The following is a 20,999-nucleotide window of genomic DNA, read 5'->3' as shown; positions in this document are numbered from 1 at the left end:
TGGACACACCTCATTTCAACATTATACTACCAGAAAGGCACACATTACTTTTTTAAAGTGACATCTTTCAGATACTTAGTGGCTTTTCTCATGTGCATGCCCTTGATGAATTAGACAAGTTTCAAGGGTATTCCTAAAGGGGATACAAAGATTTGAACCTCTTCATTTGTATGATTATATAGAGTTTTCTAGGCCAAGAGAATAGTGAACTATTTTCACAAGTCACCTCAGGCTACTTAGAAGAATCCTTATTTTTTTTTTCTATTTTAGAGGCAGTCTCTCCCTAGTCTGGATTTCTTCAAGTATGATGGCTGGCCAGTAAGCCCCAGGGAATCTGCCTGTCTCCACTTCCCCAGTGCTGGGATTATAAATCACACCACTATGCCAGGCTTCTTTTTTGTTTGTCTGCTTGTTTTTATGAGGGTCCTGTGGATCAAGCACAGGTTCTTGTGTTTGCAAAGCATGCACTTTACCAACTAATTTATCTTCCTAGCCTCTGCAGTTTGTACTTTGTATGATTTTTTGAATATCCCCTTTGGCTTTAAATAGTAATCAACCATATTTGGTGGTTCAATTATAGAATTGAAGCTTTATGCTTGAAATGCCTGATCTCAATTACAACTGCTTATTGCACCTGCTACTTTTAATAACTAGCATTTTTCAGGGGTCAAACTGTTCTATGGTTTTTACTTTTTGGACTTTGTAGACCACCTTTAAAAATTCTTTGTGACATGATATTAGAATATTGAAAAATAATACATTTCTATGCCTTCATCTCTATTTTCAAAGACAAATTTAGCCATACTGGTACATACAATACTTAGGAAGCAAAAGTTCAAAGCCAGGCTGGATATGATGAGACACTGACTCAAAAATAAAATCAAATTAATTCAGTTAATGTTTTGGGTTGTTGTATCAGACTTATTTGACCCCATAACATGAAGTGGCTTCAAGACTGGCTTCTGTATAGGACCTGATTCTCTTCAGTGGAATGTATCTTCATGATGTTTGATCACTTTCTGATTCGTTTTTTTTTTTTTTTCATTTTACTTTTTTTAGATGGGGTAGGCACACACATTTGTATGTAGAGGTGAAAGAATAACTTTCAGAAGTCAGTTCTCTCCATCTAGCATGTGTGTTCCAGGGGTCAAACTCAGGTCATTAGGCTTGGTGGCAAGTGCCCTTAATCACAGAGCCACCTTGACAGCATTATTAATATTGAGTTTATTAATATTGATTTATTAATACTGAGTCTTCAGAACTCAGTATTTTTACATTTACAATATGAGTCTCTTGTCAAATATGTGGTTTGCCTCCAGTGTGGTGGTGCATGTCCTTAATCCTATCACTTGGGAGGCAGGGCATGAAGATCTCTGGAAGTTCAAGGCCAGCCTGGTCTATATATCTAGTTCTAAGACAAACAGAGAGAGCTACATAGCCGCTGCCTCAAAAAATGTGATTTGCATTTACTTTCTCAGAGCTTAATATAGATGTAAATTTTCTTTTCATCCTTTTAACAGTCTTTTAGAAAGTAAAGATGTTTTTACTCTAGGTCATTTTTTTTCTTTTGGGTTGTTTTTTTTAGTGTCAAATCTATGAATTTTTCACCTAACCCTACATACGTTTCAAAGATTTTCTCATGTGTTTCAAGAATTTTATAGTTGTATAGTTTACATTTAAATGTATGATCTATTTTGTGTTAATTTTTTAAAGTTTTACTCTGGCAATTTCATACATATACCTTTTGATCATATACATCTTCCATTACCCTCTCTAATCCCCCTCCTATTCATATTGAAGCACTTTTTCCCAACAAATAACCCTCTTGATTTTGTGTGCGTTTTTTAAGCTTAATTAGGATTGCTTACATGAGCATGAGTAGAAGGTTATTTACGAGAGCATAGGCAACATCTACTGGCTACACCACTGAAGAAAATGGATCTTCTTCCCCAGTTACCATTAATTGCCAATAGTTCATTCCTCAAGGGAAGAGTGGAGCTTCCAAACCTGCTCCCCTGTCCATGATGGAATGTTCAAGAGCCAAATCTTACGTAGGTCTTATGAAGTTAATCATAGCTGCTGTGATTTCACGAATGCAGTAGCCATATCATGTCCAAGAGAGAGTGTTTTACAGCATTTCTCCCTATCCTCCAACCCTTTAGTAGTATGTTTCCATATGGATTTTTCATAGCTCTTAAGTTTTGTTAGCTTTTCCTCCTATTCCTTCATCTCTCTCTCTTCCACCCACCTTATTTCTGTTTTACCCATTCTAAATAACAGTATTCTCCTCACAACTTTTTTATCACTTGTATGCCACTATTTCCTTCTCCTTAAGACACTTTTCTAGCTTCCTGGTCTTTTGTTTTGTTTTTGTTTTTTTGGAGACAGGGTTTCTCTGTGTAGCTTTGGAACCTATCCTGGAACTCACTCTGTAGACCAGGCTGGCCTCGAACTCACAGAAATCCACCTGGCTCTGCCTCCGGAGTGCTGAGATTAAAGGCATGCACCACCACTGCCCGGCTTGCCTGGTCTTTATAGACACTCCAAATTAACACAACATCTACATACATTTTCAAAGCTAGGATCCACATATGAAAGAGAACATAGAGCATTTGTTTTTGAGTGTCTGGGTTACCTCAATATTTTCTAGTTCTATCCATTTTTAGCAAATTTCATAATTTCACTTTTTAAATTTTCTTAAATTATTTATTTCTTATGCATATAGGTGTTTGGCTGTTCGTATGGCTTTTTTATTTAATTTGTATTATATTTAATTTGTATTTATTTATTTTTAACTTGTATGGGTGTTTTTCCTGCATATATGTCTGGGTAGTGTCCACAGAGGCTAGAAAAAGGTTTGGATCCCCTGGGACTGGAGTTTGAGATGGTATGGGTATCCATATAGGTGCTGGGAATTGAACCCAGATCCTCCAGAAGCAAAGACAGTACTCTTGATGCCTAAACCATCTCTCCAACACCCTTTTAAAAAACAAACATTTTGAGATAGGATCTCGCTTATAGCCCAACCTAGCCTTGAACTCATGGGCAATCTTACTACCTCAGCTTCCTGAGTGTTAGGATTACAAGCATGAGCCACCAAGTTCTCAGTTCCTTGGGATTTTTCTACATACACTATCATATCACCTGAAAATAAGAATGGTTTTCCTTCTTCCTTCCCAGTCTCTTCATCTTTTATTTTCTTTGCTGACTTATTACAGTGGCTAAAACTTGAAGTATCACATTGAGAACAGAGACTCTTACCTTCTATCCAGTCTTAGGTGGAAAGCATTCAGTCTTTCAGTATTAAGTATGATATTAACCTTTAGGGTTTTTATAAATGTTGCTTATCAAGTTGAAGAATCTCACCTTTGCTCCTAAACCATTATAATTTTTATCATCTCATATTCTCTTTCTGTATGAAATGGTAGGAGCATGTGGATTTGTCTCCTTTAGCCTGTTAATATCATAGATTGTGATGGAAGTTTTTGAATATTGACTATACTTGCATTGTTGAAACAAGCCTTCATATATTAGCTTGGGCTGCCATAATAAAATCCCATAGGTTTAATGCCTTTAACCACAGAAACTTACTTCTCAAAATTCTAAAGGCTGAACTTCTCAGGATCAAGGTCCAGCTGGATTCAGCTTCTGATAATGATTTTAGTCTTTCCTGCTAGTATGACATTTTCTTAGTGAACATGCAGAGAAAATGAATTCTTTCTCTTTGATAAGGGTGATAGTCCCATTAGATTAGAGCTTTATCTATATAGCCTCATTTAACTTTAACTACCCTTATTACCCTGTCTCTAAACACAGTCACATTGAGGTTAGGTTTTTGGCTGTGAAATGGCACAATTCAGTCTATAACACCCAGTTTATTTGAATTTAGGATTTTTTGGTACAATGCTTGGTATAATTGGGTGATACTTTGTTAAGAATTTCTTGTCTATGTTCGTGACATGAGAAAAACCCTGTTGTTAGTTTTTCGGCTGCGTTGTGTTCTTACCCTGCAAGGAAATGCCACGAAACACGACAGAATCCGCTAACAAGAGTTTTATTAAAGGTAAAGGGACAGAGAGTGAACAGGCCTGCGGGAAACACGTGTGTGGAGAAGAAGGAAGAAGAAGAAGAAGGAACCGGGAACATGGCGCCAGATTTTAAAGGCTGGGCGTGGACAGATCAGCGTCACTACTACACGCAAGCGCGTAGATCACATGGCCACGTTGCGCACCTACGTAGCCAATGGAACGTCACGGATCTTGGTCACGCGAGATGCCCTGACCCGGAAATGGCTATCCTGACCTGGAACTGGCTAGGTGGAAGTGTCCGTCGGGCATATGCGAACACGCCCGACTATGGGGGCGTGTTGTAAACGTTTCATCCCTGACTCTTCCTTTTTTAAAAAAGAAAAAATTTGTGGTTGCCTGGGTATGGGGGCGACGTTTCTCTCAAAGACTGCTTCCAGCTGAATAGTGGGCGTTGGTTGGCTCTTGGGGGGCAGGGGGATGAGAGGGTATCTTGTGAAGTCCTGGGATGATGGTGGGCAGGTCCTGGAATGAAGTTCTGCCGTCCCCTCGTTCTGCGGCTGTCCATCCGTGCTGTGGCTGGGAACCTTCCGTGCTGTGGCTAGGAACCTTCTGTTTGACAAGATACTGTTGACATAGAAAAGGCTTAGAGAGAAAGAATCATTATTATTTTATTTTGGAGTTGGCATTTGTCTGAGGTAGATCTGGCCTGTCCAGATAGAGACATGTGATATTTACCTGAGGTAGATCTGGCCTTAGTACTCTGCTTAATTTTTATCTGAGACAAGCCTTATTAGAGGTAGTTTATTTAAGGCACCGGTTTCCCTTATTAGGTTAGCATTTAGGAAACGCAGGTGATCAGTTGGTGAGTATTGAACAATGATAGATTATTGTATTACATTATTCCTTACCACCTGGATATTTTTGATGGTCCTTTTTTGCCTCTGGCTCTGTGTGGCCCTGGTTGGGAAATGAAGGGGTGATACCTTATTCCTCTGGATTTGGTGACAAGGCAGTGGATAGCTTGAGAGTGAGAGGTTCCCGAAGGGATAGTGGATAGGAGAGTATAAGGGTTAGGCACTACAGGATGGAAAGGGACCACTGCAGAGTTAATGAGCTGGAGGTCTTGAACCAGGCAGTAGGTTCCATTAGACTTTTTAACTCCAAGTATGGGGGTGTTAAAGGTGAAGAGGTTAGGCAGAACAGCTTTTTCCTGAGGTCAGAAATGATAGGCTTAAGTCCTCAGGCTCTGGAGTGAGAGAGGATATTGAGCTTGGGTGATATACCTGGCAGGATCTTGTAGCTGGATAATAACAGGATGATGGTGTCTAGCAATAGAAGGATTCTGGGTATCCCAGACTTTGGGATCTACCTGAGAAGCTGGTAGGGGAAAAGAATTGTTAGAGTCAGAAGAGTGAGTGGCTAGGAGGAGAAATAAAGGAGCTGCTGGCGCGTCTGGGATGAGGCAAATGTGTGGAGCGAAAGAAATGGACGCTCCTACCTTAGCTAGAAGATCCCTCCCCATTAAAGGTACAGGGCAGCTTGGCACCACTAAGAATGTGTGAGAGGGATGCCTCTGAAAATGCAACTGAGTGGTGGTGTCTGATGAGGTAGATAAGGCTGTCCCCCAACCCCGACAATAGGGAGACGAGCAGGAGAGGTGGGCCCCCAAAACTCTCTCAGGACAGAGTAGGTAGCTCCGGTGTCCAAAAGGAACGAGATGGGGCGCCCATTGACCTTTATAATTACCCTAGGTTCCCTGTGTGAGATGGGAGTGGCCGGGGCGGAAACCGGGCAGCGTCAGTCCTCACTGTAAGCCAAGCCTACAAAGTCAGCTGGAGGGTGGTCTTCATCTGGCGTTCCTACGTCGCTTGGGACATTAGGACAGTCAGCTGACCAGTGACCCTTTTGGTAACAGTTTGGACAAGGCTTTGTCGGTGCCCTTCGTGGGCCGGCGGTGCAAGCCCAGGCCCAATGGCCTTCTCTCCCACACTTGAAACAGGGACCAGACGGCTTTCGGGGAGCCGGTCGGGCAGTGCTTGCCAGCATCTGGCAGCTCCTTTTATGGGCTTTTTCATCTCTACCATGGAACACCTTAAACGCTATCACCAGCACATCTGCCTGTGGAGTTAGAGGGCCGTTCTCCAAACGTTTAAGTTTATCCCTAATGTTAGGGAAGCTCTGTGAGACAAACTGGGTTATTAACAGCTGCCTGCCCTCAGGGCTCTCCGGGTCTAAGCTAGTGAACTGAAGTAGAGCCTTGGTGAGCCACTCTAGGAAATGAGATGGATTTTCGTCCTTATCTTGAATAACCATTTTTAGTTTTTCATAGTTTACTGGTTTTAGGGCAGCCTTACGGAGACCTGTCAGGAGACAGGTAATAAACCTATCTCTGGCTAGACAGCCACCCTGGGTGTTATAATCCCAGTGTGGCTCTCGGTCAGGAACCACCTCAGCTCCTGGAGGGTGTGAGAGGTTAGTTTGATGAATTTCGTCTGCGTGAATCCTAGCCTGCTCCCAAACCCGCCTGCGCTCCTCAGGAAGTAAGTTATTAGAAAGTATCGTAAATATATCATGAAAGATGAGACTATAAGATTGAGTTATATATTGAAACTGTTTAATAAAGGCAGCAGAATTAGAAGTATAAGAACCCAGCTTACTTTCTATCTGAGAGAGTTCTGCTAGAGAGAATGGAACATGAACTTTAATCAGTCCATCCACACCAGTCACCTCTCGCAAAGGGAGAACAGTGGAAGGTTTTGGATGGCTGGAATCCGGCAATTTAGCAGTCCGAGAGCAGGTGATAGGAGGAGTGAAGTTTGGAGCTAGGGCAGGGCCTTTAGAACTGGCCGCTGCCGAGGAAGGAGCAGCTTTAGAAGAAGAATCTGGAAGGGGAGCAGAAGGAACAGTTGTTCTAGGAGTTGGAGCTGGAGGTCGAATAGGTGGAGGTTCGTTAGCAGGATCTAGAGTCAGAGATTCTGGAGTCAGAGACTCCTCCGGTTCAGGCATAGCCAGGAGCATATGAGCAGGAAAGAAGGAATCCAGAAGAGACGGTTTAGCACTGAGAAAGAAAAACGCTATGACATAGGGCAACTCTTTCCATCTGCCTGAGCGCTGACAGTAATTAGATAACTCCCGTAAAATATCGGGATCTAAGGAGCCGCTCGGCAGCCATTTTTTGTTATTTTCTAAAGCATACTTTGGCCATTTTTAGAACATAGACGAGTTAGCTTAGGAATCTTTATGTAAGGCATTAAACTGAGAGGTTTTAAAGCTTCAACAAGACAGCCTAACAGAGGAAGGACTAACAGGGTTGGAAGCCTTGTTTCCCATGTCTGCAGCGGAGAGGCAGAAAAATAAAAAAGATAAAAAAACAAACTTGATCCGGAGCCAAGGCCCCAGGCATCCCCAAGGCCAAGGATGGATCCCAGGCACAAGCTGCTCCTTGGCTCGTCAGCCACAGAAGCAGGGGCCCCTGCCACGTGAGGAAAGGATTCCCCGGGAATCCAGACAGCGTCTGCCGCTTCGTCAAGTCGGATGAACGTGTCGGCCCCACATGGCCCCCAGGACGCACCCAACGGCGGTGATCCCAACGCGAGAAATATCTCAGGCTGCAGACGTGGGAGAGGGCTAGAAATCTGAGGCCTGCGATAGGGGCCGACCGTAACCAATGAAGACCGTGTTCCCCGGTCTCAAGAATACTTGTGAGGTACCGGTTGTTCTCACAGATTCAGGAAACCGTTTACACTGGCCGAAAAATGGGGGGGACTCACCAATCGGAGAAAGCGGTGTTGCATGGAATTTTTGCGGTCAGGCAAAATGGAGAGCGGTCTGTCGCGTACGGAGCAGAGTGTTGCAGTCCCCGGTTTACGGGTTTCCAGGCGCAGGGCGTCCGGAAGCGCCCGCTCGGTTTCAGCACCAAAATGTTAGTTTTTCAGCTGCGTTGTGTTCTTACCCTGCAAGGAAATGCCACGAAACACGACAGAATCCGCTAACAAGAGTTTTATTAAAGGTAAAGGGACAGAGAGTGAACAGGCCTGCGGGAAACACGTGTGTGGAGAAGAAGGAAGAAGAAGAAGAAGGAACCGGGAACATGGCGCCAGATTTTAAAGGCTGGGCGTGGACAGATCAGCGTCACTACTACACGCAAGCGCGTAGATCACATGGCCACGTTGCGCACCTACGTAGCCAATGGAACGTCACGGATCTTGGTCACGCGAGATGCCCTGACCCGGAAATGGCTATCCTGACCTGGAACTGGCTAGGTGGAAGTGTCCGTCGGGCATATGCGAACACGCCCGACTGTGGGGGCGTGTTGTAAACCTTTCACCTGTGTTATTTTTTCATGATGTTTTTATTAAGTGTTATATTATGGAGATGATACTGACCTAATAAAATAGTTGGGGAGGCCTTGTGCAGGCTTCCACAGCTGCTGTGAGTTCATGATTGCAATAGTCCTGTCATACCCAGAAAATATCTGCACAAGGCCTGTACAAGATCAAGCCCCAGTCAGCCTTCTGATATGGAAGGAGGAGGGGATTCTAAGTCCTCCACCTCTAGCTGAGGAGTTAATGGCAATTGGTGGCTGTTGGAGGAAAGTCATTTTTCTTTAAGGATATAGTCCCTTGGCAGGTCAAACCATGCTCTGGTGGATGGCCCCACACCCATGAATATATGGGGAACACAAATTGAACTGAGTGGGTTATAAAAATAAAGGGCATGGAATTAGGAGGGAGGTGGGGATGGATCCGGGAGAAATTCACAAGGGGAGTGGAGGCTGAATATAATAAAATACATTGGAAATATATTAAAAATTTCAAATTAATAAAAGTATTATGCTAAAAATAAATTTTATATTTTAGTTGGGGAATATTCTACCCTTTTATTTTTCAGAAGATATTATATGAAATTAGTGTTGATTCTTTTTAAATTTATTTTTATTATTTTTAATTATGTGAGGTAGAGAGAAGGAGTATAGGTATGTGCACATACATCCTGGTGCCTGTGGAGGCCATAGATACTGGATTTTTCATAGCTGGGGATATGAGCTGGTAGATAGATGCTAGTAACCAAACTCAGGTTCTATGCAAGAGAAGTTACATGCTCTTAACTGCTGAGCCATCTCTTCAACCTCAATTTTTAGTTAAATGATATAATTCTCCAGTGAAATACTCTAAATCTGGTTTTTTGGTATTTTACCTATAAATTTAATCTTTCATAGTTACCTTTCATAGTTCATATTTGGGTGACTTTTAGTACTTGAGTGCTTTAAGGGATTAGTTTGTTTTATCTAAGTTGTCAAATTTATATGTATGCATATATTCATATGTTCTTTGTGTTGATGTCATATTTAAAATCGACAGTCTTGGCTAGGTTTTCACTTCCACAAAGATTGAGTAGATGAACTTCTCTCTATGACTTCACTTCCCATTAAGTACAACTAAAAGTCCTGAGCAGTTTGTAAAACACTAAACCTCAGTCTTTAAAAGATCAAAAGAAGGTGGAACAACACAGCTATGTGTTCCCTAAATTTTCTTTTTGCTTCCAGACTTGATACTGGAAAAGGTAGCAACCAAGAAACAACCATCCAGCAATGATTTAAAAAAACATAAGAAAAGCCTACTCTTTCTACTGACTGGGAAAGGGACAGCCTATCAAGACAGAAATCTTTCCGATAATGTTCATCCCCAGCCAAACACCATGAAAAAATACTTGGGACTGTCACTCTGCCCTCTCCTCTAGCACAGATGCAGTAAGACGCCTAGACTTTATCTTAACCCTACAGTGATGATTCAGCCTATCTAGGGTTGTGACAGGAAACTTAATGGAGAAACAATATTTTCATTTCTATGTGGATTCCTCCTTCCCTAGTGATATCAGTCAAGGCCATTCAGTCATTTTTACTAATCTCAATGAGGGAGGTATCATTGAAGGCCTATTGGGAGCCAAAACTTCCAGACACACCCCATTAGTAACAGAAAATCCCTGTCATACAGGACAAGTGGTAAACTATGACTTCTTGGCAATAACAAGACAGTGTCTTCCACCCCAACTCTGATGACCAACCATGACCAACCGTAGTAGTTTGGTAGGAATCCAGCTAAAGGTTTAAATTAGGTCCCAGGTTTTTAACACCCCAGATATCTAGTTTTCAATAAGAAATGACTTATCAAGAATACTCAAAGGGGGCTGGAGGAGTAGTTCTGTGGTAGAGTGATTGCCTAGGCTCTGGATTCAGTCCTCTCAGTACACACACACACACACACACACACACACACACACACACATACACACACACACACACACACACACACACACACACACACACACGGAATGCTTCAACAGTAAATATTATAAGAGATAAGGGTTTTTTTGAGACCAACATTCTTGGGATCATCTTTTACAGTTTATTGTCCTATGACCCATATTCAGTTTCCATATGCAGGAGATCCTGTTGACTCTACTTTCAAAATACATGCAGAGTTCATGTACTAAGTTGGAAAGAAAATGTCCCTTAATGATGCATGGGTACAGAGGCCTGCCTTTTAACTTCACTGGGCATCTGGGCCTCTTGCACCTCCATTTTTGGCTACAGAACTCTACCACTCTTGATTTTTTTATTATGAAAATTGAGTAGCATGTACAATATAGAGAGCATTTTCATACATGTTTATGTTATTTGAAGTTTAAAGCTGTCCTTATTGTTTGTTTCCATTATAAGTTTCAGTGCTAATAGTAAATTGCCCCAAACTTAGCAGCTCAGAACAACTAGACTTGAACTTTGAAGGGTGCACAGTAGCTGGGGGTCAGGTTTAGAAACCTATAAAGGCGTTTTCCTTAAACTGGCATGACATGAGAATTACATGTGGCTTGACTCTCTCATAGTCTGACAATCTCAGCACAGTCATATTCCTTATAGGCTCCAGGCACAAGATTCTGAAGTGCATCTGTTCCTTCCTGAGAGCCAGGTGAAGGCTGCATTCCTTTTTATGACCCAGCCTTACAGTGTTCATAGTATTACTTCTGCTAGTCACAACTGTTATAAGCCACCCCTTATTCAAAGGGGGGAGAATAAATCTTCAGTACGTGAAGAATATCAGGGTCACATTGTAAAAGAATATGTGGGATTTGGAAAATGCCATTATGTCATAGAAATGGTAACTGTCTCACACACTAAGTCACAAAGACTTTGGAAGAAGAGGTCATCACAAACAAGATTAACAAGGGGCATTTTGGGGGACACTATACCTAAACATATATTTATGAAGTCAGGGATTGTGGTTCACTTCTATAAATACAGCACTTGGGAAGAAAAAATAGAAGGATTAGCATGAGTTTAAAGACAGCTTGGATTTTGTGGTGATTTTACAGAGTTGAGACCATATCTTTTTTTTAAAAAAAAAAAAAGAATTTTTGAGACTATTATCTAGTTAATTTTAAGATACTCATTTCAAATCTTTAAAAATTCTATAATGTGATATTTATATAGTTTCTGTACTGCTCAAAAATAATTCTAGGCACTCATTAGGAAACAGTGTAGTCTCTATCTGTCAAATCTTAGATCATTTGAAAAGTCCCTGAGAGGTCACTGTCAATAAGACACTATATTAAGCTTTAGGTCAAACAACAATAGTAGTAGTTTCATTTTCAATGGACTCCTCAGTGGCATAGCAGTGTCCACTTTGGCCAGAGTTAATAGTATTCCAGCCATTCTGACCTACAGGTGAAGAACAGGTGAATAAATCTTTCTATATAAAGATGTGGATGCGGGTCCTTTACCAAAAGCCAGTCATCTAGAAAGTTACTACAACATTCAGTTATACTAAAGGATCTAAATTGAAAGCTATGCTTATCTTGTCCTGACAAAATTACTTAAACCTTTGAGTTTGTGAACATTTGCTGATTTGGTCAGTGATCTGATGCCATTCACAGTGTCTCTATACCTAGTCCATAGTGGCTGGCAAAGAAAATCATAGTATCCTAGGATTTTCTTTAAAGCAGTGGTTCTCAGCCTGTGGGTCTCAACTCCTTTGGGAGGTTGCATATCAGATATCCTGCATATCAGATATTTACATTGCAATTCATAACAGTAGCAAAGTACATTTAGGAAATAGCAACAAAATAAATTTATGGATAGGAGGTCACTACAACATGGGGAACTGTATTAAAGGGCCGCAGCACTAGGAAAGTTGAGAACCACTTCTCTAAAGCTGTAGAAGTCAGTCTCTCTCTGTCTCTCTGTCTCTCTCTGTCTCTCTCTCTGTCTCTCTCTGTCTCTCTCTCTGTCTCTCTCTCTCTCTCTCTCTCTCTAACCAGAGGTTTGTGCGTGCATGCTTGTGTGCGTGTGTGTGTGTGTGTGTGTGTGTGTGTGTGTGTGTGTGTGTGTGTGTGTGTAAATGATGATTTAAGCTGTTTTCTAAAAAGGCCTTGGCTGGGGATAATAACGTACCTGTAATCCCAGCACTTGGGAAGCTGAAGAAGTGAACATAGCAAGAACCTGTCTCAAAAAAAAAAAAATCTTCCAGTCATGGTAATACATGCCTTTAATCCCAGTACTCAGAAGGCAGAGGTAGGTGGATCTCTGTGAGTTGGAGACTAGCTGAATCTATATGGTGAATTTCAAGATAGCCAAGGCTACATAGTGAAACCCTATTTCAAAAAGCCAAAAATAAAATAAAATCCCAAAATAACATTTTCACAGATCTTCTCCTCTATCATAAATTCAATAACTTCTCTTGTAAATTTACATTAATTTGACCTTTTATCCGTGTATTTTCTTGCATTTGGTATTATTGTTTTAGTCCTTAGATTCAGACTTTAGTTCATTATACTAAATGGAAAGATGACTAAGATGACATCACCTTTCTAATTATCATTATGATAAGCTTTGCATTGAAATATAATGTACACCCAGAAAATATAGAATGCATAATTGTATAGCTGAATGAATTTTCATGAATTAAACATATTCATTTAACTGCCACTCAGATCAAGAAATAGAACATTACCAACACCCCAGAAGCCTTTCTTCTGCTCCCTGCCAGTAACTGACCTCCCTCACCGTAGGTAACAGTTTTGCCAGTTTTTGAACTTCATATAAATAGAATCCTATAGTATGTATTCATTTGAGACTGGATTGTTTTGTTCATCATTATGCTTGTGAGATCCATCCATGCTGTTGCATGTAATAGTTCATTAATTTTCACTCATACATCATATTTCATTGTGTGAATATGCCACAATTTATCCATTCACCTTTAGTAGACATTTAAGGTTGTTACAATTTATCCATTCACCTTTAGTAGACATTTAGGTTGTTTCCAGATATTGCAGAAACTGAACCTTTTTACACTCATGTTTGTACATTTTTATTAAATATATACCTAGGAGTAGATTTGCTAGGTTAAAGGACATATATCTGTTCATATCCTATATATACCTTTTAACTATAATATTTGCTGCCAAAGTTGCTTCTATCAATTCATGCCCAAGCCAGCAATGTAATAATAGGTCTATTTGCTTCAGTTTCTTAACCATCACTTAGACCTTCATAGACTAGTTTAGGGTCAATATTTTAAATATTAGCCATTCTGATAGATAACAGTGATTATGATTCAGTATCTATGATAGTTACTGAGGTTGAGAGCCTTTTAGTTGTTTATTTGCCATAAGAGGTAGCTTCATTTTTGAAGTATCTGTCTAAATCTTTTGCTTAGTTTTTAATTGGATTTTTTGTCTGTCTTTAATTGCAAATATCATCTACCCCATGAATTGCTTTTTCACTCTCTTTTAATAACCAGAGTTTTAGTATATGTGTTTTTTCAGTCTTTTCCTTTTGTGTTTGATGGTATTTGTGTTTCATTTAAAATATCTTTGCCTACCCTGATATTATAAACATATTCTCCTTTGTGTTCTTCCAGAAGCTTTATGAACATAAGCTTCATTCAAGAAAATTTATAATCTACCTTTTTCCTTGTATAATTTAAAGCACTTGAGATGAATCATTAGCTATAAAGTCCTTTTTTAGAAAAAGATATCTTGGAAAAATTCAAATATTCTATAATTGCCTTGTAAGGCCATTCACCAAAGAAGCGCTGTGTATTTGATTTTGAAGTCTCTGGAGAGCATGTATTTTGTCCTTTTCAGTTGAAAACGGGCCTCTGAATACAGTTCTCAAAATTTTAGCTTCAATTCTTAAAATTTCTGCATTTTCCTCAAATATTTATTGCTTTTGGTTTTGGATCTCCATGTGATAGAAGTAAAAATATGTATAGTTATCAACTATTCAAAATACATTATTTGGAATCATAGGCTTTGGGAAGAATGCTTAGAAGAAAATATGTACTTTCTATACTTACATGGTCAACTATACATATTACATGTATTGATATGTTTATTAATTCTCCTACATATATAGTGACTCTAGAATTAAATTAGCTCTCAAATCCTTCCAGAGGAATGGTTTTCATTATTTTATGGTAACATGAGTGTATGTGTCTGTTCCTTTCTCTCTCTTTTTTTTAGATAATCCACACTGTTCTTTAAAAAAAAGTGCCATGAAATAATAATCCAGATTTCCTCTTGTTATATTTTCTGGTGCCTCATCTGGTACTTAAACCATCAGTTATAGAATAAGTTGTAGGCATGAAAATTTTCCATTTCTTCCTCTGATTGGTTTTCTTGCCTTGGGTTTTTAGGTATCAGGAGGGCTATGGATTTGCTCAAGCTCACTACAAAAGTCGATGCAATAATAGGAATCTTTTATTCCATCATGTAGCCCTGGCCCAGACCTATGGCTGCTTTCATATATGGTTGGGAAATACCTTGAGTTTGTGCAACTCTGTGATCTCCTGAGTTTAACTCATTTGCATAATGAAAGTAGTAAGAAATATAACACTGATGTTACAGTTTTTATTATATACCATACCAAATATTTTATTTCATGTAAGCATAATAATCTTACCAATTTGGTGTTATTTTAATAACTTTATTATTGTTGTCCCTACTTTTTTACAAAGAAAACTGAACCTTATCTAAATTAAGTAATTTTTCAGGACCACTTTACAAATGAATGACAGAAAACAAAACAGGCTTGTGTGAGTCTAAAACCTGTGCTCTGCACTACCATCTAGTAGTCTATCATGGAAGAAAAATCATAGATTTTGCTGAGTTGTATATTTAAGCGTGATACCTTTGTGCAGATAACACTCATTACCAGATTTTTCTCTTCTAAATACACTTGGTGACATTAGACCAAGAACACACAATACATTAACATTGTCTTATAATAAATAGTAGTAAGGTCCAGATCTGTGGAGGTGAATGAAGTATATCATTATCAGTCAAAAAGTTCACAGCAAATGATGAAACTGAATTCACAGAACCATTTGATTCTAAAAAGGGGTCTGCCTTATCTCCTAGAGTGAATAGCAGGGCATGCTCCCCAGTATGACCAGAGCCGTTTGGCTTATCCTGTCAGTACCTGCCATTTGTTGATTGTTACCAATGTCTTTCTATTGCTTTTCTAGGATTATATCTGAAAAAGTAAAGGAAGTTCTCTTTGTCCGGCCCCGGAAATATATCCGTTGCTCCAGCCCAGAGTCTGCAGAGCCTGGCTATATCAATACCCTAGAGCTGGCAGCATCTACATGCCGCTATGACCTAGATGACATGGACACCTTCTGGCTTCAGGAACTCAATGAAGACCTTGGAGAAATGGGTAAGTTGTTTTCTTACAAGTAAGTTGTACATTAACTTCACCAATGATTTTTTTTTAAGTTTTAGAACCCTGTAAAACTTACTTTAATCTTGCTTTCCTTTCTTACGCACCCTTTCACTTTATTTTTGAAGAAATGAGTTATTTATTCAAGTGCATAAAATATAGCAGTATTTTATCAATATTAATTTTAATCTATATTAAAATAGATTAATAAAATTTAAATGACCTTCATTTTTCAGTATAATAGCACAGATACAGATGGCACATAAGTTTCATGAAGTTGTTTCATAATGCTAAATGTTAGTGTAGGTTGATTGAACTTCTGGTTTGAAAGGATACTGAGACCTATTCTTGGATCAGTCTTGAAATCACTCTTATTAATGGGCAAGGCCATAGGTAGAGGTGTGTGTTCCAGGTGTTAGAGAAAAGGTCTATCTACAGCATTTAACAGTACCCACTGTCCCACTACAAGTGACAGGTTACTTTTTATAGGCTTCTAATTTTGTTGCCCAAAATGGTAGGCCTATGGAAAAATATCTCCAAAGTAGTTCTTAGCTACCTTCGATGAGTTCTCTATGTTAAAGCTTGTATATGAATACATGTAAAATAAAAAGTTAAAATTATATTTAAATCCTCTTTGGCATGGTGATGGAAGTTATTCTGCTAACAACTAAATCTTAATTTTTGCTCTTAAAATTTTAGTATGTTTTGTTTTCTATTAATTTGTCCTCTAAGAGGAATTGGGAGTAGCCAATTTAGAGTGTAAATCACAGAGAATGGAATAGTTTGATTTGCAGAAAAAATGGACATTCAGTACAGAGAATACAAATGTATACCTAAAATATATTTTGTGTCCCTAATATTAACATATTTCTTTGCCATGATGCATTTGTCAGGATGAAGAAACCAGCACAGGTACCATCACCATTAACTGATGTTCCAGACTTTTTTGGACTTTCGATTTTTTTCTGTGCTAATCTTGTCTAGGATCCCATCTAGGACAACACATTTCATTTAGTCTCAGAAGAAGTGTTTTATATATGTAGGGGTGAGGCCTCATAGCTTTTTTCCCTGTCTACTTTAGCATGTCTGTTTGTGTCGTCCTTGTTCAGCTCATGTTTAGGTAGTCATGTTGGTGAGATTTTATGTGTATAGCTTCTCACATCACTAGGAGATACAATCTCACAGCAAACTCCCTGGTCTTCTTGCTTTTACAATCGTTCTGCTCCCTCATCTGCAATGTTCCTTGAGCATTAGTGGACATATTTTGTAGATATATCAATTGAGACTGCTCCACAACTCACATTTTGATTGATTGTGGTTTTCTGTGGTGGTTTCAATCTGTTTCAAAGACAAGTTTCCTTGATGAAGGGTGAAGACTACACTTACCTGTGGACATAAGGACAAGTGTTTAGAATGTAATTAGGGATTGTACTGGTTTATTAAAGTAGAGGTTGTAGGTTCTCTTTCAATATCCATGACTTTGCTTGCACTGAGTAATTAGCTAGGTTTCCAGTACAGTTTTCCTCTTGTTAAGTGGGTTGTTTTAGTTTTTCGAGACAGGGTTTCTCTGTGTAGCTTTGCGCCTTTCCTGGAACTCACACTGTAGACCAGGCTGGCCTTGAACTCACAAAGATCCGCCTGCTTCTGCCTCCCGAGTGCTGGGATTAAAGGCATACGCCACCACCACCCGGCTGTTAAGTGGGTTTTAAGTTCAATTAGAAAGCTATTGCTTATTGCCAAGATATGCATACCACTATTGCATCCTTGGGGTTATTGTGCTATGCTCAACCCTACACAAAGAACTACAGGCAATTCAGCAATGCTGAGAGCCAGAGAAATAGAGAAGAGCATAGTGATTGGCTACCCAGTGCCAAATGGTTAACCCTAAAAACATACATACATGTAACATTATACAGATTGAACAGGTTATATTTAGGAACATATATGTATCTACACATATTCATGGAACAACAATTAATGAAAAAAGAATCCATGGATTTGAAGGAAAATCAGGAAGGTATATCAAAAGGTTTGGAGGGAGAAATGTCAAAAGTTGATTCTCTGCTTCCACCATGAGGGTACCAGGGATTAAAATCAAGTCATCAGACTTAGCAGCAAGTGCCTTTATCCACTGAGCCATTTACTAGCCCCATGACTATGATTTAGTAAAATTGTAAGCGTCTGTAATTTTTTAAGAAAATGGGCTAAAATGTATTTCTTCATTAATGTATTAAATGCCAATTTTATTATAATTGGTGTGTTAGAATTTCCCTAGTTAAAAAAAAATTCCTTGAAATCTGGTTGCTTTAGATCAGAAAAAAGATGTCTTTATCCTTTAGCACCCTACCTACCCCCCTGCAGTGGATGATTTGGGAATGACAACTGACAGATGTGTTGGCTGATTGTTTTTATTTTTGTGCAGGTTATGGGCCAATTGATGAGACTCTTATGGAAAAGACAATAGAAGTTCTGGAACGCCACTGCCATGAAAATATGAACCATGCTATTGAGACAGAAGAAGGGCTAGGAATAGAATATGATGAAGATGTGATCTGTGATGTGTGCCGGTCTCCAGACAGTGAAGAAGGGAATGATATGGTATTCTGTGATAAGTGTAACGTCTGTGTGCATCAGGTTAGTGAAAATGGAGACCACCCCTCATACAAGGTCAACGTTAGTGTCAAAGTCAAGAGACAACTTTTAGGAGTTGGTTCTTCTATGTTGGGATTCAGGGGATTAAAGTAAGATCATCAGGCTTGGTCCAAGTGCCCTTCCTGATGAACCATCTCATTGGTCCAATGGTCAACATTTTTGAAGCTCAGTGATTACTATTTCTAACACTCATATCTGGAAAATGTCTTATATTTAAAGGTGAAAATAAAATTAGGCTCTGCTGTTCTTCAGTACTTCTCTAGAAACATTATTTCTTATGATCCCTAAGCTGCTTTACCTACTAATATTCCCCCAAGAGGCTAAACCGAGGTCTTTATTATGTCATTTCATGTCTAGAGCATTGAGATTTTTCTCATTTGATTCACTCAGGAAGTCCCTATGCTTCTTGCCTAGGTGACTCTCCTCTACATTGGAGATATTCCTATGCCTTAGAATCTTTAGGACATCATAACTGACCCATTATCAGTAGCATATATATAGAGAAGCTAGATTTCTTATTTTAGTACCTGAGGCCCTCCCTATTCCCAGAAACTAGGTCAACCATACTTTTAGAGACCACAGTATTCATGGACTCTAAAGGACTGTCTTAACACCTTAGTATTACAAACAATATAAGGAAAGGTTAAGTGACTTTACCCAAGTTATTTGACATTCATTCTGTCACACTGTCATATTAATAATGCTAACATTAATGGTATCAGCACTCATTTCAACTCTTGCCCATATCCTATGCTCTGTTCTGTGGTAAAACAGGGTCACTTAAGGTACAGTGAGTAATATTGCTAACACTATCCTATCTCCATTCTACAGCCATGTCTGAATTTAAAAATCTCTTCTGAGAGCTAGGGATGGTTCAGTTGGTGAAGTACTTGCTGCCAAAGCATGAGAACCTGAGTTCCCAAAATATGTGTACAGGGGCACACATGGAGAGTCAGAGATAGGATTCCTGGTAATTGCTGGCCAGCCAGTCTACCTGAATCAAGCTCCAAGTCCTTTGAGAAACCCTGGTTCAATAAACAAGGTAGAGGCCAATTGAGAAAAACATTCGGCAGTGACCTCTGACCTCTACACACACATACAAGTACCTATGTACACATGAGCATACCTACACACAGTTTTGTCTCCTACCTTAAGTTATCAAAGTGTACATATCTTCCAAGCTGTAGTTCAATTCTCGACTTCTCCCTCCTAACTGAATTTTTTCCCCTTCTGAACATGTGTATTATTCACATATTATTAGCTTATTTAACAAACATTGTAAATGCACTAAGCACCATCAATGAGCCAGGACTTTGCTGCATTATGGTGACATAGTGATGAAGAATCAGATAGGCTTTCTTCCCCTACCCCCAGGAAAACCATAGTATAACAACTAAAAAGAAACTACCAATTTACCAGAGTGCCAGGTGATATTTTAGATTATAAATCCATGTGGAAATGCGTGAAAGAGATAAAGGTAAGAAACAACTTCCAATAAGTGGCACCCATGCTGAATCTTACTGAGTAAAAACAGATGTCAGTTAAACCAGAGAGGTCTGTTCAATCAGAAGAGAATATATGTAAGTGGCAAGTAGTCAAAGTGGGCAAAATATTTTGGAACCATCTATGAGTACTTTAAGAATAGAGGAGTGGAGTAGGAAAATCCAGGAGCTGGGGGTATGGAAGGAAAAAAGGCACACATGTGAAGGATCTTCTGACAAACTAATAAACTTCTGATTTATTCCATCAACCCTAAAAGGATATTTTTATTCTAGAAAGATCATTTTGCTCGAAACTACTAGAACGATGAGCCTACATAACATAGGAGATAGGGCAGGTGGTGGTGGCACACGCCTTTAATCCCAGCACTCGGGAGGCAGAGGCAGGAGGATCTCTGAGTTCGAGGCCAGCCTGGTCTACAGAGTGAGATCCAGGATAGGCACCAAACTACACAGAGAAACCCTGTTTCAAAAAACAAACAACAACAAAAAAAAACATAGGAGATAGAAAATAACCAGGACTTAAAACTTCTCTGAGTCGCCTAACCATAGCCTTCTGTATCATAGGAGGAACCCAGACGTTTTTGTCACCACTTACCTTAATCACTGTTCTATTGTTGTAAAGAGACACCATGACCAAGGCAACTCTTATGAAAGAAAGCATTTAATTGTTCACAGTTTCAGAGGTTTAGTCTGTTATTATCATGGGAGGGAACATGGTGGTAGGCAGGCACTGGAGCAGTAGCTGAGAGCTACATCCTGATCCATAGGCAGAGAGAGTGACTCTGGGCTTGGCATGGAATTTTGAAACCTCAAATCCCACCCTAATGACACACTTCTCTAACAAGGCCACACCTCCTAATACTATCCTTTCAAATAGTGCCACTCTTGAGTGACTAAATATTCAAATATGCCAACCTATGGGGGCCACTATTATTCAGACCACCATACCACTTTAACCTTCATTTACTTCTATCTTTAAAATAATGAATTTAGGGCCGGGCGGTGGTGGCGCACGCCTTTAATCCCAGCACTCGGGAGGCAGAGGCAGGTGGATCTCTGTGAGTTCGAGGCCAGCCTGGTCTACCAAGTGAGTTCCAG

General features: G+C 39.6%; 1 protein-coding gene across 8 annotated transcripts in view; it reads left to right on the top strand.

Annotated features, from left to right (window-relative positions):
- Nucleotides 1–20,999, top strand: part of Jade3 (jade family PHD finger 3) — a 157,956-nt gene that overhangs the window by 104,785 nt on the left and 32,172 nt on the right. For 7 of the 8 annotated variants that reach the window (XM_052733412.1, XM_052733836.1, XM_052733590.1 and 4 more), the window contains 3 exons: nt 13,014–13,091; nt 15,554–15,744; nt 18,170–18,381. In XM_052733412.1, coding sequence (XP_052589372.1) covers nt 13,014–13,091; nt 15,554–15,744; nt 18,170–18,381 — 481 coding nt within the window. The remainder of the gene's footprint in view (nt 1–13,013; nt 13,092–15,553; nt 15,745–18,169; nt 18,382–20,999) is intronic. The other variant, XM_052733657.1, reaches the window with a different exon arrangement.

The sequence above is a fragment of the Peromyscus californicus genome, unplaced genomic scaffold, assembly GCF_007827085.1.
Source record: "Peromyscus californicus insignis strain IS unplaced genomic scaffold, ASM782708v3 Scaffold_10__1_contigs__length_136768540, whole genome shotgun sequence".
Lineage (NCBI taxonomy): Eukaryota > Metazoa > Chordata > Mammalia > Rodentia > Cricetidae > Peromyscus > Peromyscus californicus.
Note: the sequence above shows the minus strand (reverse complement) of the source record. Positions and strands in the feature narration are given on the sequence as shown.